The 25,982-nt window shown below is 41.9% G+C and overlaps 3 protein-coding genes and 6 non-coding genes across 13 annotated transcripts; 5 read left to right on the top strand and 4 right to left on the bottom strand.

The window, feature by feature from the left end:
• Positions 1-19: 19 nt before the first annotated feature.
• zbtb3 (zinc finger and BTB domain containing 3) lies at positions 20-6,427 on the bottom strand. 2 transcript variants are annotated; one of them, XM_037078151.1, is made up of 3 exons: positions 6,297-6,427; positions 3,770-4,596; positions 20-2,965 (listed from the first exon to the last, which is right to left on the bottom strand). In XM_037078151.1, the coding sequence occupies exons 2-3, from the start codon at positions 4,591-4,593 to the stop codon at positions 1,879-1,881; spliced, it is 1,911 nt and encodes a 636-aa protein (XP_036934046.1). In that variant the 5' UTR covers positions 4,594-4,596; positions 6,297-6,427; the 3' UTR covers positions 20-1,878. The 2 variants fall into 2 exon arrangements, with proteins under 2 accessions (XP_036934046.1, XP_036934047.1); XM_037078152.1 differs by lacking the exon at positions 6,297-6,427 and adding an exon at positions 5,189-5,636.
• On the top strand, positions 5,774-11,697 carry trpt1 (tRNA phosphotransferase 1). 4 transcript variants are annotated; one of them, XR_005071325.1, is made up of 9 exons: positions 5,774-6,424; positions 6,519-6,599; positions 6,829-6,910; positions 7,611-7,780; positions 8,708-8,885; positions 8,973-9,029; positions 9,123-9,233; positions 9,330-9,446; positions 11,321-11,697. XR_005071325.1 is itself a non-coding variant. In XM_037078166.1 (9 exons), the coding sequence occupies exons 2-9, from the start codon at positions 6,338-6,340 to the stop codon at positions 9,350-9,352; spliced, it is 789 nt and encodes a 262-aa protein (XP_036934061.1). In that variant the 5' UTR covers positions 5,775-6,215; positions 6,303-6,337; the 3' UTR covers positions 9,353-10,466. The 4 variants fall into 4 exon arrangements, 3 of the variants coding, with proteins under 3 accessions (XP_036934061.1, XP_036934060.1, XP_036934062.1); XM_037078166.1 differs by lacking the exon at positions 11,321-11,697 and having other exon boundaries at positions 5,775-6,215; positions 6,303-6,424; positions 9,330-10,466; XM_037078165.1 differs by lacking the exon at positions 11,321-11,697 and having other exon boundaries at positions 5,775-6,424; positions 9,330-10,466.
• Positions 9,996-25,641, bottom strand: fermt3b (fermitin family member 3b). The gene is made up of 15 exons (XM_037078150.1): positions 24,670-25,641; positions 22,872-23,034; positions 19,147-19,380; positions 17,751-17,867; positions 17,124-17,292; positions 15,452-15,554; positions 15,258-15,365; positions 14,549-14,683; positions 14,172-14,218; positions 13,934-14,058; positions 12,637-12,743; positions 12,308-12,529; positions 11,916-12,040; positions 11,269-11,410; positions 9,996-10,773 (listed from the first exon to the last, which is right to left on the bottom strand). Exons 2-15 carry the CDS (start codon positions 22,993-22,995, stop codon positions 10,594-10,596), a joined length of 1,938 nt encoding a protein of 645 aa, XP_036934045.1. The 5' UTR covers positions 22,996-23,034; positions 24,670-25,641; the 3' UTR covers positions 9,996-10,593.
• Positions 18,288-18,359, top strand: trnaw-cca. Its single transcript has one exon. It is a non-coding gene; the product is annotated as a tRNA-Trp (tRNA).
• On the top strand, positions 19,969-20,040 carry trnaw-cca. The gene has a single exon. It is a non-coding gene; the product is annotated as a tRNA-Trp (tRNA).
• trnaw-cca lies at positions 20,914-20,985 on the top strand. Its single transcript has one exon. It is a non-coding gene; the product is annotated as a tRNA-Trp (tRNA).
• Positions 21,328-21,399, top strand: trnaw-cca. Its single transcript has one exon. It is a non-coding gene; the product is annotated as a tRNA-Trp (tRNA).
• Positions 22,126-22,197, bottom strand: trnaw-cca. Its single transcript has one exon. It is a non-coding gene; the product is annotated as a tRNA-Trp (tRNA).
• On the bottom strand, positions 22,388-22,459 carry trnaw-cca. Its single transcript has one exon. It is a non-coding gene; the product is annotated as a tRNA-Trp (tRNA).
• Positions 25,642-25,982: the final 341 nt, after the last annotated feature.

The raw sequence follows: 25,982 nt of genomic DNA, 5'->3' as shown, positions 1-25,982 counted from the left end.
ATTTACATCGTACAGAGAATGTAAAACTTGGTGCAGCACAACAAATTCCAAGTGTCAAAAAAGTCATTCAGGCACATCAACATTTAAAGACAAGGCAGAATTACTGCAGGTGTCAAAATGTGCTCAAACTGTATATTCTGTCATACTACAGAAGAAACGCTACAGAGGGAAAACTCACATGGTCAGTAAGAAAAGCCACCCATTAAGGGTGAATCCCAAAACGTATATTCACTCCTCCACTGCTATCCTACCAGGGAATATAGGCAGGAAATTGAACAATACACCAGTTTTATATTCCTAAATTTTTTAATTAGCCCTGACAGAGAATGCCAAGCAAGGTGCATGAAATGAGTCGCAAATTCACAAGTTCAGACAAGACAGCCACAGTGCAAAGTAAATCTGATCGAATTTACAGAAGGCTACTGTACAGCCACTGGAAATGCATGAAATGGTTCGTCAGGGAAAAACTTATGGAGCAGAAAACTGTGGGGCTGCAAACTTGTTAACGTCAGATAATGTTTTTCTAATGCAGAGGAGAAATAAAGCACCTTTCCTCAGCATTTAAAGAATTTCATTGTTTTGTGTAGCTGCCACTCTGATATTACTTATGAGTCAGCTTGCTCATTAAGCAATCATCCAGATTTCTTGCTTAAAAGAACTCAAAAGGAAGGACAAAGAAGATGAACAAACAAGGCAAAAAGAAAGGCCATTTGGCACTGTTGATTTCCTACTTCACTGGATAGATGTGTGTACATCTGCTGTTTATTAAGTGGCCTGATCAAAACTGATGCACTATCTGACTAATTTAAAAATGTGTGCAGGTATTTCCTTAAAAGTCAGCAGATGGTTTCACCAAATAAAACACAGACAGTACAATCCTATGACAAACTTTGCTGGCTAAAAACTACACACTAAAAAGGCAGTCGTACACATTACATTTCATGTAACTGATAAAAAAATACAACAGCTTTCCCTTATTACTGTTTTGACTAGCAAACACCAGCTGAAGGATGTCACACAAGTCTTTGAGAATTTCTTGTACATCTTGTTACTCTACTGACAACAATAAACATTTTCAAAACAAATTGCATAAAAAATGAGAAGGATTAAAAAATCAAAACTGGAAAAGAGAAGCGCAATGTCATAAAAATTAATTTCAAATATAATCACAGACAAAAATCAATGAGTGCTAGTGAGACAATGGTCAGACGTGGATATAGAAGGTGTGATGAATGAGTGCCGATATCACTGCCACACCGCTGGTTTTTGAATGTGTGCCTGTATGAGTTATTGTATTTCTCTACTTACAGGCATAAATGTCCTTAGTATAGGGTGTAATCAGGGTGTTTACAAATCTAAAAATATTAAGACATTGTTTGCAAAAACTGAGCCGGAATGTTTGAATTTAGAGGTGTCATCTAGTCGATACTGTACCACTTTCAACAGAGTCAAAGTTACTTGTTGAGAGGGCTTTATACAAAACGTTGATAATTTGCAAATTAAGAATTTCATTGCCTGGTGCAAACTGTGTGTATATGACAATTAAACATCTTGAATCTTGAATCTGATTACATTTATATGCCAAACAATTTTTTAAAATCCAGTATTTGCCTCTTCTAGTATAAAGTATCAATATAAGTGAGAATGCAAAAGGATGCAACAGCCTAAGGTTAGTTGTGTTTGATGCTATTTTTCAGTTTTTAACTGTTGGTCCGACGTGAAGATATCGCCTCAGGCTTTGGGAAATTGTAATAGATATTTTATAGACCAAAAAACTAATTGATTAATTGCAGCCCTACATGATTCAGGTTTAAAGGCAGAGTTCTCATATCAAGTTGTGTGTAAGTATAGAAATACAACAGTTTGTCTGTTTGAATGTTAGCTCAGAGAAGGTGGGGGTGGGGGTGGTGGTGGGGGTTGTTGTTGTTGTTGTTGTTGTTGTTGTTGTGGTGGTGGTGGTTGTGTCGGGAGGGATGGCTCCATGTCTGGCTTGCTGCGTTTGGCCGGCAGCGTGTGGTCATGAGCTTTGCGAATATGTCGGTACAGGTCGCCTGATTGTGTGTAGCTCCGATAGCAGTAACGACATTCGTACGGACGTTCACGTGTGTGTACAATGGCATGGCGCCTTAATGTGTATGTACATGAGAAAGTCTTTCCACAGACGCCACATGTGGGAACATCCTCCACAATGTTACCCATAGAGTCCTGAAAGTCCTGGAAGTAGGCAGGATGGTCTGAATGATGCTGAGCTGACGATGCGGATGAAGGAATGAGAGAGGCAGTGAAGGAGGTAGTGTCATGGGAAGAAGGCCCGGCACCGGAGGAGGAGGAGGAGGGAGAGAGTGGGAAGGAGTAGTCATTTGGATGGCTCTTGAATGACATTTGTAGGAGATCCTGTTGGTGGGAGGAGAGGAACTGAGGGTTGTTCAGCTCCTCTTCTTGGATGTCATCCTCAAACTCATCGTCTACTTCCATTACTGGTTCCCCCTCCCTGCTTTCCTCTCTCTCCTCCTCTAACTCCTCATCCGATATAACAATGGCCTCCACTTTGACTTTCACATTCTCTGCATCATTGTCATCTGTCCTCATTCGGCTCATGGCTCTCATATCCCTCTCAGGTCTCTTAATGGTTTGGGTTTCAGCAATGTGGAAGTTCAAGCTTTGGCGTTGGAGTGACACAGCGCTCTGGATTTGAATCTGTGGAGTTGCACGCTGTGGGGGCGAGTGTGTTGGGTTTGTTTCTAAGTTTGACATTAGTGATGATGATTGGATTAACATGACCATCTGTTGTCCTCCACTTGATGTACCGCTGTGGTCAGTCTCTGAGGGTTTCCGTACAGAGTCACGAAGGGGTCTTGGGGAAAGACTGGACTCTGACTGGGACAGAGAGACCACTGATGGACCAGTAGCCTGGCTTACTGGTACCAGGGAGGAAGAAGATGAGGGCTGCTGGTTACTGCTGTGGCTGGTGAACAACAGAGAGACAAAAGAATGTTCTGTAAACAACCTTTTCTTAACAACACATCATAAAAATGTCCATCAGTGCATGGAGAAACAACCCAGTGTACATAGAGATGAGTGCATTTAAACTAATGGTGTCAAACTACACATTCATCTTAATATTGGGCATCAGTTTCACTTTTACTTTGCTTACTATCTGTGATGCTTTTGTGGGGGAATTAGATCGGACAATATACACTAGGACTTGATTAAAAAAATCTCTGATATCTCCAGTGGATGGAGACAGGTTATTGTTGCAAATCAAAGAACAGGATGGGTTTGTAACTTGATGCATGGTTATTTCGATCACTGGATTGATTAAAAGCTATACCAATCTGAATTTATCTATTAACTGATCCTCCAGAAAAAGTACTTTCTTGGGATTTATATCAGTATTGTTAAATAAAATTACATCCAGACCTACAAGATATTAGTTTACACTTTGAAGTTAACATGTTGCATTGCTGTTCATCGCATGAGAGTTCTTGGATATAGGTGTCAGCTGGCTTTAATAAATAACAATAAATAAGCTAAGGAATACAAAGTTAACTCAATTAACTTCTTGTGTTTTCTTATTGTATTGTACCTGCTGAATGGAGTTTCTGATTGTTATTCGTATGCTCTTTTTACTTCTTTTCTGCTTTACTCTCAATATTTTAACTTAACAGTAAGAAGTGAGTAAGACACTTATCACTAGTCTACTATTCAGGGTGAACTTATTTATTTTTTCAAGTTAGAAACAGTCCAGAAATTCACAACTGACCCCTACCTGTATGTCTCAGTGGTGCTGCAAGGGCTGCAGAGTACCGACCCCTCTCCATGACCTCCAGCCCTCAACCTGGTGTAACCTCCTGATGTAAGGGCAGACGGGCCCACGATGAGTCCCTGCACCAGCTCTCCACCTGGGGGCAGAGGAGGGGCGCCCATGCCTGGCTGCGTGGTGTCAGCGAGGTCAGGGCTCAAAGGAGTCTGAACTCGTGCCTCTGATAACCCCCTGCCAGTCCTCCGCTCACACTCCAACTGTCTCCTCTCTGCTGAAACTGACACTGATGAAAGTGGTGCTGCCATGGCGACAAGATTCGAGTGATCTCCTGCCATGGCAGCCTCAGGCTCAGCTCCACCATCACCCCCACCCTCCCTTCCTGTCTCTATTGCCCTCCTCGCCCCAGCACTCTCTTCAGAGCGAGTGCTGTCTGCCTCAGCCAGAGGCCCTCGTCTCTGCAGTCGTCTTTTGCACACTCTCACCACCTCGTTCATGTGCAGAAAGCTTGCAGCAGCCAATATGTCCTCCACTGGTGGAGCCTCTTCCAGGCGTAACACCCCTTCATAAACAAAGTCCAAGAGCAAACCAAATGCAGCAGCCGTGACAATGTCGCTGTCGAGTGTGACGGAGCTGCTGGTGCCATTTCCACCACTAATCCCTGGAGAGTCTGAGTAGAACATGTGGAAAAAAGGCGAGCAGGAGGCCAAAACAGCCCTGTGAGCCAGGAAGCGGGATGAGCCGACCAGGACAGTGCAGTCACAGAGGAAGCCCCGCTGGCGCTGGGAGCACAGAGCTGACAGCAGCTGCTGGGAATGCTGAGGGAACTCCATCACCTGAGCAGCAGAGACAGATAAAAATGAGAGAAAACAGGGACAGAAAGAGACAATGCTGCTGTCACTGAACTAAATCAGACGGCTCTATATTCAGCTGCAAAAAGTGTTGTGGGTTTTTTTGGCAGTTCTCTATGATTTGTTTAGAAAGTAACAGCTAGCTCAAATGTAACATTCAGTAATCTCACATACCACTAAAGGAAAACAAGCAGATAGTTTTGGCTGTACTTAAGGCTGTGTCTTAGTGTGTAAAATGAGGCGTGTGGATTTACTCAGCACATTTTCTCCACTGAAAGGGCCCATCTGAGAGCACTTTCCCTTTTCTTGCACACTGGGCCACTTAACCATGTTTTATCTTCGCAAGAACCTTCTAAGAGGGCTCTTTTGTGGCACTTGTATGAACATGGGGGCACATTAATGCTTCGCTTAAGTAAGGAAGGATTAACATCTTAAACAAGGAATAAAACATGCAACTACTTTAAAGATAAATATTGTCAGACATAAGTTGTATTTTTTACAAAGCATGGAGGCAGACTCCCAAAAAGAGGGAGGCTCATTACATCAAAGAACCTTCATCAGAAGTCAGACGACATACATATGGCGAGTTTTACTGTGTTTCATCATGCATCATCCAATGGACTTCAATACAGCTGTCGCCACAGTCTGGAACCAAAGAAAGATTCAGTGACATGACGAACTTTCATTCTTTGTTGAGTTCCTTGGGCGGGCTCAAGATGTTTGGGGTGCAGAGGCCAAAAAATAAAAACGGCACCAGCTGTACGTGGTTGGGCACCAGCATGCAAAAAGGTGTGATACATCTATACCCCAGAGTGCACCTTATCACGATTTCTCCACAGGAAGCGTACCCCATAGGGCACTTTAACATGTTCTGTTCTCTGGATGTGCAGCCTTAAGGGCACTTTATCATGTTTTGTTCCCTGGAGGCGAGCCCCAGAGGGCACTTCTGCATGCTTCTCCACTGGAAGGGCAACCTAGAGGGCACTTTACCACGTTTTTTCCATACAAAGTGCACCCTAGAGGGCACTTCATCATGTTATCTAACATGAGGGCAAATAGAAAAAGGGCAACTGTGCGGCAGTTTTTTTGAACATGAGGGCACGTTCATTCTAGAACAGCAGGTTCAGTGGCTCGACTCTTCTGCAATGAGAAGAATTTATAATTTACAATATTTTGTCCTTCAGGCAATTCATTTCTGCAGTTCCAGCAGTGCTCTCAAACTCAAGTATCTGTCAGCATTCACGCTGTGTTTTCTCTCCAGGAAATGTGTTTTCAAGCTGACAGCTGAGAGTCAACCGTTAACGTTACGTTTCCATGGTGACGTACCGTTCAGTCCACTAGCAGTTTTCGTCTCGGTGCTAAATCACAATTTGAAACGCCAACTTTGTACCAAGACAGCCAAGAACATGTAGTAGAACAATGCTTGTCAGACAGCATGCCGTGAAAGACAGACGACACAAATGACGAGGCTGTCCGTCAAGAAAAAAACAGGCAGCCACAGCTCATCTATGCTAACACTGATTAGCCGAGTTAGCTCAGCGTCTGTGTCAAATCCCGTCACCGGGAGCTCACCGGTTTTCGGTTTGGATACATGAGCGTGAGTTGTAAGTTACCCGGAAACAGTCGGCATCTACTCCGAGTTAAGACTTCACGTTATTTTTCGAGTATGACGAATATGTTCCTACCTCCAGCTGCTGTCCGAGAGATGTTTTCTTCTTGACACACAATGCTGATTTTCCTCTGTGGTGTCGGTGTAACGCAGCCCGCTGAGCCGCCACAGCGCCACCCTGAGGCTGACAGCGCGAAACAAACAGGAAGTGGAAAGCAGCACGCCTGTTTTCATGAACACAGCAGCCATGGTTTGTTGACAGGAATCTGAATACTAAAGTGTGGCTTTTGGTCAGTAGAAGCTGCTAGAATTGATGGCGCAATACGGCGAGAGAGGACGACGAGGAGGGAGAGGAAGGAGGGGAAATCGTGGTGGAGAGGTGAGGGGTGACAGCAGCCCTGTAAATTGAGATATTACCTAATAGCTTTAATATTTCAGAGACTGGTTTCTGATTCATAACACCTCTGTACTGAGTTGCAGTTGATCTGTGCGAAATGTTAGGTATGGGAAAAGTCAAGTTGCTATATTTAAACCAGAGCTATTATTAGAGCTGAGTGTGTGTGTGTGTGTGTGTGTGTGTGTGTGTGTGTGTGTGTGTCCCCTGCCAGGACAGAGATGTCCGCCTGTCTAAGTCCATGTCTTATGCTCTTCGTCATGGAGCCGGCCAGATGGGTCTTCAAATGGGTACAGGTGAGCAGCCCAGGTGTAAGCAACACAAAGTGTCCCTGACACAGTTTCTGACAACAAGATAGGACTTCAATCTAAAGCATTTCAACAGATTTTTTACTTCAATCTGCTGTGATTTGGGGCTATTTTTTTCTCAAATATTGCATGTAAATATAGTTTTTGAGGGTCTTGTACTTTATTTGAGCATCTCCATTTTCTGCTACTTTATATTTCTGCTCCTCTGTATTACATATTGAAATGTTGCACTTAATACTTCACTACAGTTATGTGATAACTACTGATTACTAGTTACTTTGCAGATTCATAAATATAATTGACAGTACGATGTGTTATAAGTTACTAAAAGTATCCCCATTTTTCTTACCAGTTGAAACAGTAAAGTGATTTACACATTGGTGTATAATAATTCAATTATATAATATACGTTGCTCTTAAATTGGCCATAATGTTTGCTTTTAATGAGTGCAGCACAATTTTACTTGTTGCAGAGCATTTACACACTGTGTTACTTAAAGCTACTTCAGGGAATGTTAATTTTTTTTTGTTGACTCTCGTGGCTGAGGGTTAAACAAAGTAAAACTTGTTTTAGTGCCATACTGCACCAGCTTCTTTCCTTAGGCTGTGAGATTTCTCAATTCATCCTTAACACTCATCTCATGATTTACCCAACAAGATAAGTGCATAACAACTCTTATCCTCATAGATGGCTTTCTGTTTGTGGAGGAACTCCTGGCTCACCCGCAGTTCCGCTCATATACACTGGAAGATGTCGAAAGAGTCGTGGCCACAAATGACAAGCAGCGCTTTAAGCTTCGCTCCCATCCGGAGGACGGCCACCTGCAGATTCGAGCCAGTCAGGGCCATTCCCTACAGGTAAACCTCAGATAAAGGTCAACCTGAAAAGACACAAATGGAAACCTGTGGTACTCAGGAGGGAATGCTTAATTTGGTTGCAGACCAGCAAGCCAGAATGTATTATAAAATCAGTGTCGGTATGCATAATTATTATGCATAATTTAAATCAAAATTATTTTTCAAAATAAAAATTTACCTTTCTTGGGGACTAATTAAAATGATACATCTATAAAGGAAAAGTCACGCCTTATTTTGGCACCTCTTCAACTATGCAGACATGGATAAGATTTAAATAAAATGGCAACACAGAGACAGTGGGAAACTTAGATGCCCAATCTGGGTCTCTCATAAGCGTGGGAGAGTGTGAGTAAATTAAAGACAGTTTCCAGAAATTAAATGAGTGTAAACTATCCTGCAGATTCACTTTCTTCTGGCAGAAAATTAACTATATGAGATCCCACAGTAGCTCAAAACATGCTCACTGCTGTTCCACTGAGTGCATACAAATACGATAAAACAATTTACACCTTCGAAATATCATTTTGAAGGTGACATATGCTGTTAGTCCTTTGACAGTCAGTTAAAATGAAAATGTCATTTTTGTGCTCTAACATAAGAGTAATCAGTGTCAGGTGGAGACAGAGAAAGACACTGGGGTATAGCACCAAGGCTGGTGCTAAAACGGATCTTCAGCGTTGATTATGTTATTGTATTCCCTCCTGATTCATCGACGGATGCATTCATTGCCTTGCATTTTAATCCTGCCTCAGGTTTCTCTACCTATTTTCCCCTGATAGAAGTTAAATTTTGCTTCTCACAAGTAGTGAAGCAACATAATTGTCATTCTGCTCAGGTTAGCTTGTCACTTTGTGTTAGATATTTAATCCATCCCCCCCTCCCCCGGTTTAGTTGCTGTGTTAATACCAGTTGCATTGCTGTGGCCAGGTAAAGGATTTGGAGCTGAAACCGGTCCTGGCTGGTTCTTCAGACTGCCCTGCTGAGGCCGTTCATGGCTCTTACCTCCGCAACTGGAGCTCCATCCAGCAGCAGGGCCTGAACCGCATGAAGAGAACGCACATCCACCTGGCACCGGGCCTGCCAGGGGATGATGGCGTCATCAGCGGTAAGCTGGTAGTGTGTTTGTGTCTGAGAGACGCCAGCTGAACATTTAGACAAAGAGGCTCTACAGTGTGGTTAATTTTCCCACCAGGTATGAGGAGAGATTGTGATTTAGCCGTGTATATTGATGTCCCCAAAGCTCTCGCTGGTAAGTTTAGCCACATCATACTCTGAATTCAACCTAAATGTTTAGGCTACACACTCTCTTACATGTATTTTATTTCTGTATACAACTGAGCAGACGGTATCGAGTTCTTCTGGTCAGAAAACGGTGTGCTGCTGACTTCAGGCAACGCAGAGGGAAAACTTCTCCCTAAATACTTCAGCCGAGCCTTAAGACTGAGACCTACAAGTAAGAAAAAAAATGTCACACAGATCAATTCAATCTAGAATCTTCTCTTTTAAAACTTAAATTGTCCACTGATGTCATGTCTATCCTGTGTTTCAGGGAGCATCCTGCCGCTACAGTAACAGCAGAGGATACTGTTCTGTCACTGGTCATATCGAGACTCGTCTGAATGTGATAGCATCCCATGATTGGTTGATGCTCACCCCAGTTCCCTTGGTAACACTTGTTGTATTGCAGGAGCATCCTAGGGAGGTGATTTTGGTCAGCAGTAGGAGAGTCCATTCAGACGTGCCCTTACTGAAAGGGTCGGGATGGCGTTAGAATGGCATACTTTATTTTTGTATGACAACTCAACCGTCTTATGCTGGCAAATGTAACTTTTTATTTATGAGCATAGACGCTTTGTTTTGTCTATTGCATTGTTAGTGCTAAATAAACTATGGCACACACTGACTGCCAAGAAATATTCGCCAAGCAGTCGTAAAACACTGCTGACACTGGGTAGGTCTTTAAATGGAGGAGCCATTGGAGACATATTGTGTGTGTGTGTGGTTGAGTCTGGGAAAAGCGGAGGATGCAGACACTGTGGGTTTAGTTAACGGATGCTTCGACAGTTCCTTGTAAGATAGGGACACTCACACACACATCCCCCACACACACACAGAGTGTGAGGAGAGATAAATAGTTTGAAGCTTCCTGTGTAACAACAGAAAGTGTCACCATATGTCACAAGCATGTGGAGTGAAAACAACAGAGAAGGAAAAGTGAATTGCTGTGTTTATTCTAACAAATGTTTGTTTATTCATAGGTTTATCAGGAAAAACACTTCATACTAGTTTGTTTGTCTCTACTCTTGGCTGTGATAATGTTGCTGCAGTAATGTGCCATAAATTTCAAACTTAAGTCTATGTGACAATAAGCTCTGGAGGAAGCAACACTTTCGTCCGGATACTGTGAGGCGATAAAGGGAAAGTCGCTGCTGGCCGATACATCTGTTGATTTTATATTTCCATGAGTTTGTTTGATGTCAAGCCTGCTGATCCTGGACTAGATGTCCAGCAGTTTGGCTCAGCAGGAGTCCATTCTGAAGTAAAGGGGAAGACAGCATGACGACCACAGAAGGCTTGAACTGTCTGAACATGTTAAATCATCCATCCATGTGTGCAGCTTATGACAGTGAGTGTGTGTGGCTGTATAAAAAATTGAATGGACTGACACATAAAAATCTAAAAACATCTTATTTTGACCATTTGTTGTACTGTTCTGACGTTTTTGTGGAACACAGAATCCTATTCCACGTGGTTTTGTCCCGCAGGAGATCTGATGTGGGCTGTGAAGGATCTATCTGTTGCACGTTTTAGTCTTAGAGAGCTTCGTGGCCGCCTGTCAGCTTGTGGAAAAGCTCCTCATTCAGCGTGCTGCTCTTCTCACGACTGCGCGTCGACATGAAAATGTAGCCTCCAATGAACTCGTGAACGATTTTGCAGTCGGCGGTGACACAGCTAAAGGCGATGTTGACGTTGCCTTCAAACTCTATGGCCACCTGTAGGAGACAGGAACACAAACACAAACTTTCTTTAAAACTGTAACTATCTTCATTTTATAGGTAGAGTTAATGAGGTCACTCTTAAATTGGCAGGTTATATTTTTTGATTTTCAAAGTCTAACCTTAGTTAAATTTGTCTACTTTGATTTGTGTTTGGTTATCACAAATAGATTTCAAATAAGATTTTGTTAAAAAGAAAATTTGCATATCCCATGGTCAGCAGGAACACTAATGGGAAAGATACTTTGAAGTCTAATTCAGGCTAATTCATTATAGCCCATTATATCCAGTTGAAAATAACCAAAAATGACAAAATTACCTTAATCAAGATGAGGAAAGTGGCATTTCAGGATTAAGGATCTTTCATTGAAAGCACCAGATAATCCATTAATACATAAATCAAGAGCAACTATCTGATCCTCACTTTTTGCAGTGTACCACAAGGAAAAAGTTTGAGATCTGGTGTAAGAAAAAAGTCAAATGTCGTGTCACCTGTCGTATGTCCCAGTTGACATTCCACTGCTTCATGTTGTTGTAACGCCAGGTCTTCACCACGTCGCCCACCCCCAGGTCAATGCGGATCAGACGGTTGGGAGCTACGCCCAGTACCTCATCTTTCCGACTGCCCTTAAACCTGTTGGGCAACAACATCATCAGCTTCTATCTAAAGGCGTTCAGAAATCCTGCAAAACTCTGTGACAATTCACAGACCATTGTGCTTGCTGGACCAGGGGCTGCCTGTTTCACAGATGTTTTCATTAAGTTTCCCAAACTAGCACTATATCATCAAAATTATCTGCAGAATTGTGTCTCTGAAGCATGACATGGAAATAACAACAAATACCGCAAGAATTTGTAAAGTAAGTTTGTAAACTTGTTCTACTAGGATCCCCAAATAAAAGTATGATACCTGAAAATGAGCATAATATGACCTCCTTGATTAACCACTGCATATGCGTGTTGTTCTGCTTCAGAAGACTCATAACTACAACATTAATCTCTGTCTTCATGTGTCAGTGTTTTAAATGAAAGTTTACTATTTTTCTTCACCTTTCATGTTGTGACAAACTGGTCCTACATTTTCACTAATTGGCCTTCAAACCATTTTAAGAAGCTCTGATTTGAACTTTAAACTTTACCTGACGACGACGTATGAGAGCCCAAAGTCAGGCAGGGATTGCCAGATCTGCAGGAATCGCATCACTGCATCTGTCAGTGAGAGCTGAGCCACGTTCTGGTATGCATCCAGGATCCTAGGGGTCAGCTGGAGGAGCAGGCACAGGGTAAAAGGTGTCAGGTATAATTATATTTTGCTGCATTCAGCACAAAAGTTAGCCCAGCTGTGTAAAGTTACTGTACTGCTGTCCAGGGAAAGGATTAAAGTCACCTCAGTTGGAAACTTAGCACACTACAAAATGTCATGTACAGTGGGATCAATAAATAACAGATGGGTGTGTACTACCTCCTGAAAATGAACCATTTATGTGAAACATTTACTATATTTATTCTTTTTTTTCCACCTCTTCGGCACCTGTTTGGTTTTGTACTTCTTATTGTAGCGAGGCGACACTAGACTGTTAGTATTGATGCTTTCATCGTTGGCTGGTGCGTTGCCATGGGAACCGGAGTTGGTCTTTTGCATAGCCAGGAAGGAGCGGATGCTCTGGATCTCGCTCTGGAAGCTACTGTCGGCCAGAGTCTTGCCTTTGGAGCCCAGTCGACACGCAGCCATCCACTGAGCGTACTGCTGCTCCTGAGAGGGGCGAGAGTCAAAGACGCAGAAGGTCGTGGTCAGAGACGTGAGGAGACAAAGATAGGCGTGGCGGAAGTGATATATGTGACATGTTTGTGTGACCTTACATTTTCACATCGCAGATAGACCTCATTCATGCCCTCAGGTGCTGGTATCAGGAGTCTGATAAGAAACTTCTGTGCTGCCACGTTAACATCCGGAGCCACCTCACATCCTGTGTGCAGATTAAATATCAAACCGACGTTCAGCACTGAAATATGACATTTAAATGAAGGATAGCGAAGAAATAACTCTGATGATCTTCCATGACATCCTGAGTCCCACCTGAGTGCGATGAGTCAGACTCACATTTAATTATCTGGGCTATTTGAGTTCTATTCTCCTTATTAATACTTCATTTGCTCTTTGATCCCAGAGTCCTGTTTTTAAAGAGCCTTTAAGTGGTTGATAGTGCTGATCTAGGATTACGAATGATCCCATTAACTTCTCACTGTCTGAAGAGGAAAACAGACTCAAGAGCAGCACTCTCATTTTGACCATATATGGAGGGCTCAGTGTTTGTGTATGTCGAGGTTACAGGTCTCGGAGTGTACTACCCCATATGTAACAATTGTAGTATAAAGCCTTTTGTGGCTCCATAAGAAGCTGCATGTAACCTGATAAATTACCACCATAGAGTTGCATTGTGGTCAATGTAGGCACCTGGTTTTAAAAAATGCACTCTATAAAACTTGCAAATAATCAAAATTGATACAGTGGAACAAGAGATATCACCTTTTTAAGTCCACGTAAACTTCCTCCTTTTCAAAAACTGGCACCTACATTACCCATAATGCAACTTAGACACTGAAAACCTTTTTGGTAATTTCCTTTCCTCCGGTGTGTTATACAGGTTAATGTACAAAGATCTTAAAAACATCACAATCCGCACAAAAACAGAAGCTCCTCTCTCCCACGCAAAACACTGCTCCTGAAATGCCCTGTCAGTAGTCCCGCCTTTAATTCAGTGACTTTGTGACTTCACACCATGTCACTGTGTCACACGTGTTTAATTCATGCCTAGCAGCTTGTTTGGCACATGAGAATTTGATTTAGCACAGCTGCTCTTTTGTTGTGAGTGGTGCTGGCTCAGGCCTGTGTGAGATGACCAGTCAGAGCAGACTTGAAGAGACAGGAGCTAAAACAGTGTTTCAGACAGAGGGAGAATACAGAGCTGCAGCACTGGACAGTATGAGACAACCAACGTGTTTCTGAGCATTAAAGCATGTAAACCTATTTTAGTAGTAACCCAATATAAAATTCTGAACCTGAAAATGAGCATAATACAGTATGTCATTGGGACATCACTGGTGACATAGAAGGAAGCTATAATAAAAATGAAAAATGCAACAAGACGTTCTTCACCTTTGAGGTTGATCTGCTGAATGGGCTCTCCAATGCTCTCCTCTTTGCTCTTGAAATAAGAGATGGAGGTATCCTGGAACTTGAACCAGTACTGCTTGTATCCCTTCAGAGTCAGCCTCTTTGGCCTGAAACACACAGTCCCATCGCTCAGTTCAACATGTTTGAAAATTACTGATATGTGTTTTTTTCAAGAAAACCGGTGCTTTGCTCTGTTTGAACTCATCTCTATAAATCTCACCGGAATATCTTCAGATAGTCGTTGAGTTCTGGTGCAGTCATGTTGTCCTGGATGAAAGACAAAAAGGTTTTTCAGTGGATAAAAGATCGTACTGTTGTTGTCTGTATGATTTTCCTTTTTTGGAAAAAAACCCTGCAAAGTGTCGAAGAGGTGTAGTCCTTCAAAATCATCACAGGTACAGATGTAAAATTCACTATATAACACTAACTTTAATTATCAGAAATGAGTCATCAGATCTTAAAAGATGCAATTATAGTTGAGGGTTTAACACAAATCACTGTCTGCTTTCTCTGTCAGGAATAAGGTGAGAAGACTTCACTCTCATCCTGACAATACCCGACACTCAGTAACAGACAAGTGCATCCATTATATCTGACCAGCATCTCTGAGGCGGAGCTGCTCTCTCCCTCCATCTTGACCTCCAGGGACTGCAGGGCAGACTCCAGGTCGTCCATGGCTGCGCTGGAGCTCATCATCTGGGGCTCCGACTGGGACACCTTACTGATGTGGTACTGCAGACGGACAGAGACAAATGTTCCACTAAATACAGAGTTCAGTATACTCGTCAACTCAAAACCAAAACATATAACATTACAATTGGATTCTTCTGATTGACAGACAGCTTTACAGTGTTCAACAAATCCAAAACACAGTAGTGTGGTTGAGATTATCAGTGTTACTATACTTAATTTTCAAATAATGTAGTTTAGATTAAGTGGCATTTATTGACTATATTTGAAGACTCTGCAGTGTTTGCATGTTCTTATAATGCAGATGAGGGTTTCCAGCACATTGACTCATTATTGGACAGTTTTGTATATTCATCCTGTCAAACAAGTCACAATTATTAATAGTTAACACATTTTTACGATAATTCTGTTTAAAAAGGGAACATGTAAATCTTGTGCTGTGTAACAATGCAGGGTTTCATGAGGGAAGTGTCTTCTACTTCCCATGCAGTATTTTTAACATAAAGCTGTTCTTCCCATGTTTCCAACCCGGTCCACACACACACACACACGCACACACACACACGCACACACACACACACACACACACACACACACACACAGCAGTGTTTGCTACCTGTAGAGCTCCAAACAGCATCATCTCCTCCTCGGTGCAGTCGATGTCCTCCAGCAGGATGGCCCAGCGCGCCTGCTCATACAGCTGGGTCAGACGCACAACATCGTACTGCACGGACAGAGAAAGAGTCAAATCAAAGGGGGAGTGCACAAACGCACACACATATCATATCTGTAAACACAACACACACACACCTTGGGTTCTATATCATAGAAGGCATAGAATTTGAAGCGAAGCCAGACTCTGTCATTTTCTTGGATGCCCTGCTGCATCAGGCAACGGGACGAGTTCAACCACCTGTGAGGGAAAAAGAATAAGTACATGTTTACATATTTACATGTTACATACATTTATATCTTATATTTTGAAGTGGTTTTATTGGGGTTTTGATCAGTATTGAACAATTTAACAGCTCCATGTGCAATCCCACCTACCACCCACAAGCAAACGAAAACCACCACAATTTCCGTGGAATTGTACTGACGGTGCAAAATGGAAATTATACAACTTATGTGTGAATACATATATTGTAATTGATTAAATATTATTTGGTTATTTATCTCCACTATGGAGGTTATGTTTTAACCTGTGTCCACTTATTAGTTGGTTGGTTTGTCAGCAGGACGGTCTCGGCCCAGAATAGATCCCATTAGCTTCCCTTGCATATCCAGATAAAGGGACAGATCCAGGAATTTTTAATAACAATTTTAATAACACTTTGGTTAATTTCTCAGAGGATAATGCACGGATCTTGATGAAGAACATCTGGTATGTTTAGGTGGCGGGCATGAGTGAGTACAATTAGAAGTGGATCCAACAGGAAATCCAGATCTAGCGGATTTATATACTTTTTAATTCATATTACTGAGGCTTAATTGAATTAAAAGGGACTCTTGGGCCTAGGTAGAGGCATGCGCTCTACTCAGTACATATCTAGTTAACATTTGTTGTTGTTTGTTGTCTCATTTGTTCTGTTGTGGTTTTTTTAATACATGTTTCATGCTTGCTTTTGCAACAATGACCAAGTTTAGTTTGAGGTAGATTTGAGTTTGAACTCGAGAAGGGGACAGAAGTGGCAGAGAGGTTGAAAATCTGAAAAGAGAAAATCAGCCTGGCAAAAATTTTAAATAGGAGGGCTTCTGTGCGTATAATAAAGTCTGAAACCCATCAAATAGCTCAAATTATAATCAACTTTTATGGCAGTGGTAATAGTATCATGATCGACGAACATGTTAAACAGACAGAGTTTGGAGGATGCTGTTTGGAGGCAGCTTGAACAAAACCGTTCTTGGATTTAATTAGCTAAACACCATACACCTTTGACTGCTTTAGTTCAATTATCCATCTTAAACGATCAAAGTGCGTGCCTTTGTTAGTGTTGACAAAAGGAGCATATTTGTCCGCCAACACCACTGTTGCCTGTAATAAGGATTGAACTGGGGGCTTTTCTATTGTAAGACAACAGCTCTAACCACTGAGTCAACAAGCCTGACAAGTAATTGGTTGGCACATGCTCTAATCTTCCACTGGAGCCCAATTAGCCAAACGACATGCACCTGTGTGCGCTTGATTATACAGCTGTCATTCACACAGCAACTGCCTACGAAGTCTAACTTGTAGCTCAGATTTCTGCTCTGTGTGTAACCTCAGGAGAACCGGAACATGATGTTATTGTGTCTGCACACAGTGTTAAAATTAAAGGGTGAGCTCTGAGTTGAAAAGGAAAAGTGGATAAAGATCAGAGTTTTTGTTCCTGTTTTGTGAGCCGCCGCTTTTCACTGCGACGGTGTCGAAATCTCTCGTCAGACTGTTGCTGATACTTACATAAATGAAGGGTGAACCATGGTGACATGTGTGAGGGCATACCTGCCGTGGATGTGGGCCTTGTCCACCACGCTGGCCGGGCGGTACTGCTTGGCCACGACCTCTGGGGCAGGGGGAGGCTGGGTGACTGACAGCATCTTGTAGATGGCCTCCATCTGAGGTGAGTCAGCGAAGTGAGCCGGCATGCCATTATAGAGACATGGCCGGGATACTGCAAAGGAAGTGCAGCAGGGTTAGAGTCAAACTTTCCAGGGGAGTAAATACTGGGACGGCTGTATCCATTAATAGTCTTCCTCAGCATGTTCCAGGTTTATCTCTGGATCATCCATAGGCAGATCTTGTACACTTTGTACATGTATTATTTTTGAGTAGTACTGATCTCAGTCCGAATCGTCTTAAAGACCTAAATCTCAGAGGCAGAACATGTCTCTAGAAACAATGATTATTGTTGTCCCATATAGTTCTGATTTGCTATAACAATGTAGAAACAACTGTAAAGACATTGACAAATTTTCTGTATTGTTGGTAGAGCGCTAAAGGCGAGTCAGAGCTGTAAAAAACGTATTCTTGACAAACTGGTCAATTTTGGCTAAAGGAAAAAAATCCTGTCAGATTTTCTCTCAGGCCCCCCAGTTTTAAAAATGTGTGAATGAAGAGTGGTGAACGTACCGGAGGAGAGGGGCACCTCGGTCAGGTCGTAGATCTCCTCAGCCGAGTCCTTATCTTTCTTCTTCTTTTTGTGCTCCACGGGCCGAAGAAGCGAAAGCTCCTCGGGGTGACGGATATCTGTTTTGGTAACAGAGAGGAAATGAAATTGTTTTTTATCAAACAGACTGACTTCGCCTCAGCTTTAATAATGACAGAAAATAGAACGAAGAGAAGAGAAAGCCTGATTGTTGTGGGAAGATCAAATGACCAACAGTAGCTGTTGAGACGCTGGACAATGACATCAGTAGCTACAGCATATACATAAATAAATGCCGTTTTAGATAAATGCCTTGTTTCTTTGAAATGATTGGCAGTCTTTATTTGTTGGTGCATCTCACTTCAGGACTGGACATCGGAGGAATTATAATAGAATCAATTGTTTGATATCAGTTCAAAAGAAACAGATTAAAGGTGATATAGATAAATAACCAAACATTGGAATTGCCTCTCTGGAATGCATTTGAAGGTTTTTTTGTTTCTGTGGTGAGCAAGTTTATGGACTCTGTGGCGCAACGGTAGCGCGTCTGACTCCAGATCAGAAGGTTGCGTGTTCAAATCACGTCAGGGTCATAAACTCACTTTATGCAGCTCTGATTAAGGGATGAAGTGTATGTTAGGTGCACAGGGATTCAGATCACCTCAAGAACCAGACAGTGGAGTAATTCTGATGAACTTAATGTTGACAATAATGTCAATTTAATAGAAGCATGTGAAGTTTTTTATATGAATCATCATACATTTTGACTGTGTCTGGAATTCATTTTATCTCAGCAGAGCACACAGACTGTGGCACAATGGTAGAGCATCTGACTCCAGATCAGAAGGTTGTGTGTTCAACTCATGTCAGTGTCAAATGATTCTTTATGAATTTTAACCAAAGACAGCAACACAATGTCTATGACCACTTAAAGAGAGCCTACGTCAGCTGTTGTATACATTGCATGTTTGGACGTAGTAAACAAGGCCAACATTTCTTCCTTCTTTTTACCATCTTAAGACCTGAAAAGTTCCTGAACAACTGGACAGGTGAATCACAACTAGAAAAATGTTGTCAATGCACCTCCTCCCAGTGGTGTTTAGTCTCTCACAAGATTAATAGGTGTTTTCTCAGACTTTGCAGCACGTCTGACTCCAGATCAGCGGGTTGCGTGTTCAAATCACGTCAGGGTCAGTTTCTATTCACCTTTCTTTGTGGGGAATAAAAAAAAAGTGCTGTGTGTATTACCTCTTAACAAGAATGTGGAATTTGGTGCACAAACCAACTGTCAGTGTTACTTTAGCACATGTTCAGTCTTCCAAGATGCAGTGTGGACAGTCAGCGAGAAAGAAAGGGAGAGAGAAAGAAGCTGAGGCTCACTGAGCATTCTGCAGATGCCCATGACGGTCTGGAAGACGGGGTTGGAGAAGCAGGCTCGGAGCCTCAGGGTAATGCCGTTGGGCAGACACAGCCTCAGGGGCTTGTGTTGGGGCATGAAGAAAAGCTTGGCGTCGGCGTGGATGCCGTATTTCTCCAGAGTCCAGGCCGTCCGCAGCAGCCAGCACTGCTTCTGCTCCCACCACAGCGCGTGGTCGGACCAATCACGCTTGATCTCTGCAGAGGAAAGACACGAAACAGATGTCAGTGCAACGTGAAACACAGTCAGCATCGATCAGCCTCAAGCGCTGAGAACAAAACTGAAAATTCTCTTTCACAGTGCAGAACTTGTTTTTCACCTCAAGAACTCAACAGCGGCCTTGAAACCACTGGATGTGTAAACAGTATGGACTCTGCTTTACCACCACAATTGTTTGGTCCGTTAGCTGATAAGTGGTTGAATTCCTTCAAAAACAGGATCTGTGATGCACATTTTAAACGCTCGACAAAGAAAATGCATCGTCAAGTTCTCTGCCGGATGTTTAACTACTTGGATTTTAGAGACTGTGGCGCAACGGCAGTGTGTCTCACTTCTTTGAATGTGATTAAAATATCTAGATAAAAGCATTGAGCTGAAAAAAGGAAGAGTCTAGACGGTATTGATCTCTTTTCTGCTTGACGGGAACATGGTGTGTGAAACACAGAAACCTTTTTCTTTGCCTCACCCCCCTCCCAACGTGGCCAGAGTTATTAATTCAGTCAATTTATCAACAAGAGTGTTTGGCCTGTTCGCTGATAAACGGATGAATTTCCTCCATCAGCATGGACTCTGTGGCGCAACGGTAGCGCGTCTGACTCCAGATCAGAAGGTTGCGTGTTCAAATCACGTCAGGGTCAAGCTCATTTTGAGAGTGAGTCAGAAAACAGGCAAATATGAAATATACTAATAAATAGGAAATCATGTCAGGGTCAATGTAAATCCTTTTGTTACTGTGTTTAACAGATGATTACATCTGTCTGGACCAAGTTCATCCATCTAGAGATTCACTCACCACAACAACCGAACAATGACCTGTTGCACAGTTAAAGGTTGATAGTCACACTTTAAAAATGGCTCCGTAAAATACGTTGTCTACTCCTTTTTGCCTGTAAAGTTGCACATTCAACCGTCTCTGTGGCGCAACGGCAGCGCATCTGACTCCAGATCAGAAGGTTGTGTGTTCAAATGACTTCAGGATCATTGTTAGTGCTGCTTTAAAAATATCAGTTACCATTAAAGATATGTTTAAAGGACCAAGGTCCTCAGTGTGGAGGCTGGGCTGCTGGACAATTAAATGGTCCTTCTGATTAAACTGTCAGCTAGAAAATAATGCTATCAACTAAAGAGATACATTAATATTCATACAAATGAATAATCACACATTTAAAGTCTCTTTGTGAAATTAAACTTTCATCTTCTTTGATCAGGCTTTTCACAGAATATGTGGCGCAACAGTAACACGTCTGACTCCAGATCAGAAGGATGCGTGTCCAACTCTCACAGGGTCAATATTTGTGTGGCTCTGTTAAACAGATGATTAGATGGTATCTGTTCTATGCCAAGGTCGTCCATCTGGAGACTTTCTCACCTTGAGGACTGGGTAGCGCCATAATAATAAAAGAGAGAAATGATTCTACGGGCAAATAACCTGGCGCTGAAAAAATAAAACTAAAAGAGACAAAAAGAGGCATTGTAAAGTTCTTCATGAATGTTTAGTGTGATGCTTTTCAGACTCTGTGGCGCAACGGTAGCGCGTCTGACTCCAGATCAGAAGGTTGCGTGTTCAAATCACGTCAGGGTCAAATCTTTAAATATGGTGAGAATAATACATAAAAACAGACGCAAGAAAAACTCTGTCTGAACCTCTGGTCTGCAAGACTGACACGACAGAAAACAACAGAGCGTCGTGTTGGATTCTCCTTCACCACCAACATAGGCAGGAGTCTTCGGTTTGATTGAACCACCCAGCCACAGGGAGATAAATTCTGTTTTCTTTATTCCTGTCCTACTTGTACCTGGAGGGCAAGTTTAAGCTTTTATAAAAGCCACTTTTTGTCTTTATTGTCACTGCAAAATTTTGACCCTGACGTGATTTGAAAACACAACATTAGAATTCTCTTCTGGTGTTGAACGTCTCATTTACAGACTCTGTGGCGCAACGGTAGCGCGTCTGACTCCAGATCAGAAGGTTGCGTGTTCAAATCACGTCAGGGTCATTGTTATGTCTTCTGACACTCAGTTTCACTGATCTTAAATCAGGTATATCTGTCCGGGAGCATTTAGTTCACAGAGTCTCTCACCTCAAGTACTACACAGTAGCTGATCTGTTTGTGCTGATAAATGATTCAGCTAGAAATTAAACTGTCGGATAATGAAAATGATAACAGTCAATTTAGAGGAAACAGATGGAGGCAGATACAGAGAATTCATCATACATAATGAACGGCTCTGTGAAATGCATTGTCAAATTGTTTTTGACTGTTCGGTGGAGCTGTTTACAGACACTGTGGCACAAAGGCGGTGCAACTGACTCAGAGGGCTACATATTCAAATCATGTGGCGGTCAGCCTTTACTTAGGATGTAATTCAGAAAACAGCGTATGTGCGCAACTGTTAAATGACAAAAGACAAACGCAGTGTGTGATCTGACTTCTACATATGTTTAGTCTTCATCCTTGTAGTGTGAGAAAAGCACAAGTGAAGAAACAAGGAAACAAAAAGGAAACAACCAAAGACAAAGTCCAGGCAATCCAGACCCTCCAAAAAATTAAACCATCTTGATATTGCTGTGTTTTGGAATACCTTGATTGCCTTTGGATTCAGTTTTCTTTCTCAAGTTTTTCAACAAGCATTTTTTTTGCCCACAAGCCCCGCCAGCTTGAAGACCAAACATATCTAGAAATCATATTTGCCTGTTTTCTGACTCACTTTCAAAAGGAACTTGACCCTGACGTGATTTGAACACGCAACCTTCTGATCTGGAGTCAGACGCGCTACCGTTGCGCCACAGAGTCTATTTCTGGGTGACAACTGGTTCAGTTCAGAGCTAACAAACACTCACAGTGAACGACAGAAATAGGCAGCAAGAGATATGTCAATGTGATAAATCTTCAGTTTTCTCTACTCATGTCCTACTTGCACCCAGAAGACAAGTCTCTGGTTTTATAAAAGCCATTCAGTGTGTTTGTGTCAATCACAAAAACTTGACCCTGACGTGATTTGAACACGCAACCTTCTGATCTGGAGTCAGACGCGCTACCGTTGCGCCACAGAGTCTATGTTTGCTACCAAACAGGTGAAGCAATCGCGCAACGCATTTAACAGAGCTCTTTAGATTGTTTAATAATTCAATAACTATCCTACTAACGAAACAATTAAATTGCCTTTATTGTCATTCTAAATCATTAAAAAAGTCGACATGTTTCGACCGTTTGGTCTTCATCTGGACTCTCCTTCCTCAGTTTCTTGATATTTTATTTCAAGAAACACATGCTTAAGTAATGCATGAACTCATGATGATTGAACGTATGGGGGGTGTATAATTAATCTCTGTTAATGTGTTAACTATACTCTGTGTGTGGATTCCTGCATGCCCATGCAAATGATATGTAATGTAACTATTTTTAGTTTGTGCCCGGTGTCTGAGAGAAAGACGGAGACAAACACAGGCAAACAGAGAGTGACCCACGTGTCTTTTCCACCAGCTTGAGGATGACTCCTCCAACATGGAGGTCAGAGGCCACGCTGAGGGTGACAGGAGGCGCATCAGGGCCCAGGTCCTCCACTGTGACTGACAGGTCCCACGCCGCCATGCTGGGAGCAAGAGTGAGAGAGATCTACAGGAGACAGGTCTGATGGAGAAGAGGAGACAGGAGAAAGCAGGATAGACAAACATGGAGAGAGGGAGATTTAGTAACACTGTCAAACTGTTGACAGATTGTTATGAAAGGCTGCGAAACAAATGCTCTTCGAATGATCTGCTACGCTTGACAAATGTAATTTTTTTGTGTTTTTGTTGAGCAAAAATATGGGACAGCTCAGACAAAGTGGTGAAGGACAAGTAGATAAATAATACTTATGATGCATCACTTCACTGAGGCTGCTCTTTCATTTGTTTTCCCCCCACACTGTTTAAACGGCACATTACGTTTGAACCAAGTCTAATATGAAAAGTGTTCAAATACAATGCGATCCCAAATTTAGCATTTAGGCAATTATTTAGTGCCACGACTAATGAATTATGAACTTTAATACATGTATAAATTGATAAACATATGAAAGAAAATTTAAGTTTCTCTCTGGGATCAATAAAAAAACTTCAGATATCAACAAATATTTTCTAACGTATTTCATAACAGTGCATAGAAAATGATGGCTAAAATCTGATGATGCTTTTTTAAGAAGGACAAAAAGAACATTCATTAGCAACAGGATAAACAACATTTAAAGCAACATTATGTGGAAACTGGCACTTTGTGCGATTTGGCGCCCCCCAGAGTTTAAGTGTGCAACACCACTGTTGCAAATACAAATAATGTCTGTAACAATTTGTCGATTTGTAGGTGCTAACTACAAATAAAACTCATTACATCATAAGAATGTTTGTCTCATGTATGTTGAAATAAACACGTTGTGATCCTACCATCTCACTGAAGTTACAGTGCAGAGACAAGTGATAGAGGGGCGGAGTGGCTGAGACAGAGACACGGTACCATCAACATGAGTTAGAAGCTGTTATTATAAGGTAAAAAAGTGACATGATGTTGTTATTGGTAACTTGATAGCTTACTTCAGCTCCCCAGAGCACTGAAGATAGTAAATGACAAAAAGGGAGAACAAACGACCCGTCTATCATAATTTAGACAATCAGCTGTGACGAAAAAAGGCTCAAACTCATGGTTCAGTATCACATGATACTGAGTAGCACCAACACACACACACACACACACACACACACACACTGTATGAGTGAGTTGACTTTGGCAACATGTCCAGTTTGATGGATTTACTTCCTGTTTCTGACTTGAACTATCACCAGGGACACACGCTTCCGCTTTCTGACCCGCCCAGGGTGAATGTTCATCCAATGCCGATACCGCAACCAACTGTATGTGTATGAAAGTGTAAACCCACCTTAAAAATATCAATTTAAAGGATTAAAATGTTTGTCTTTCCTCCATGTATCTGTATTTTCAAGGAATATACCACTGACAGTTAGACAACAATGAACAGATGACATGCATGCACCACTCTTTACCTCCTTTGGAAGCCTAAACTTTATTTATCTGCATGTTTCTGAATATAAGTTCTGATCTGTGACCAGTTCACCTGATGTGATCCAATGATCGACCTCACATCTACAGATTTAATACAAAAGCCTCACACGTACATCTTGCCTGAACTCTCGGCCTTCATGCTTTCTCCCTTTCTCTCACGGTGTCACAAGCACTCACTCACACACACACTCACACTCTGAAAGACAGTACCGTTAGTCTCCTTGGTCCAAGGTTTTGAGAAATTTAGACTCGGGGAACTCCTGGGCCTCTGTCAGATCGGTGAAGAAGTTTCCCAGTTGTTTTTCTGTGAAAATTTGCAGTAGTTTCGCCTTTCTCAGGCTGGGCAGGTTGTGGTCTGTCGGCGTTGCTTGTGTCACTTTTGTCAGGCTTGTTCCTTTTTTTTTTTTGTCAGTTTCCGCCAGCCGGAAATGTGAAAAGGGTTTCATGATTTGAGTGACAGGCTGTTAGAGTGATGCATATTTGGCAATGTGTGTGTGCAAGGGCATGCAGCCTATTTGGGGGAGAGATATGAAATGTTAAATGAACAGATGCACACTATCACTCTCCCTTTGTCTTTCTTCTCCCATTTCCTTTTTTTTCGAGACCTGTAAGCACACATGAAATAGTTTGATTATTGATCATGTTGCAAGATCAGCAATAAGTATTTGGGTGTGGGTTAGTAATGCCGCATTTTAGCAGCTGACAGCTGTCAGAGTTTATGCCTCAGAGGCTGAGTAAAGAATATTTAGGCAAAAATAAAGCTATGAGAGGCAAAATAAATGATAATATCCCTCTAAAGGTGGCAGCAGTTTTAAGGATTTACAACATAATAGTATGACTACATTTTTCCACACATTCAGATGTAGGCCTACAAACAGCTAGCGGGTACCACACTTATGCAGCCTTCGGGAGGACTTTTTTCTACAGTGTGTTAATAAGGAAAATAATGGTATTAATATGTATGAAAACCCACTTAACATTGTGTATTATAATCTAAAATCAAACAGCCTACTGTATGGTATATCAAATAGTGCTGCAGAATACTTGGTTTTATATATTTTCCCACAAACGTCCTGTTTACTACAGATGGCTTACGTTTTATCTCCCCTTGCTGGAATACTAGCTGGGTTATATTTAGCCCACTAGCATGTTGTGGCATTTAAATATGACCTCAACATTAGTTAGGGATACTGGTGCATATATGCGTGTGCACGGATGTGCAAAAAAGTCAAATTGAATGTGTCATAAAAACACAAAATAAAAATTCAAATATGTCACAGAGCAAACAATCAAGCACTTAAATATCCCTAACTAACTATATAAATAAATAAATAAACATTTGGTCCGCTAGTATTTTTTGTTCGGCCAGTGTGCCTTCATTTTTTAATTCTAATATTTCCGACAGTCCTGAAGGATGCGTAAGCTTGTGGTCATTCGCTTCGGCTTCCCCATGTCAACTCAGTAGGGGTTTACACTCAGAGTTGAGACTGAAACATAGAAACGCTGGTAACACTGCAGCATAT

The sequence above is a fragment of the Acanthopagrus latus genome, chromosome 18 (genome assembly GCF_904848185.1).
Source record: "Acanthopagrus latus isolate v.2019 chromosome 18, fAcaLat1.1, whole genome shotgun sequence".
Lineage (NCBI taxonomy): Eukaryota > Metazoa > Chordata > Actinopteri > Spariformes > Sparidae > Acanthopagrus > Acanthopagrus latus.
The sequence above is the reverse complement of the archived record's forward strand: the minus strand, read 5'-3'. Positions and strand labels throughout refer to the sequence as shown.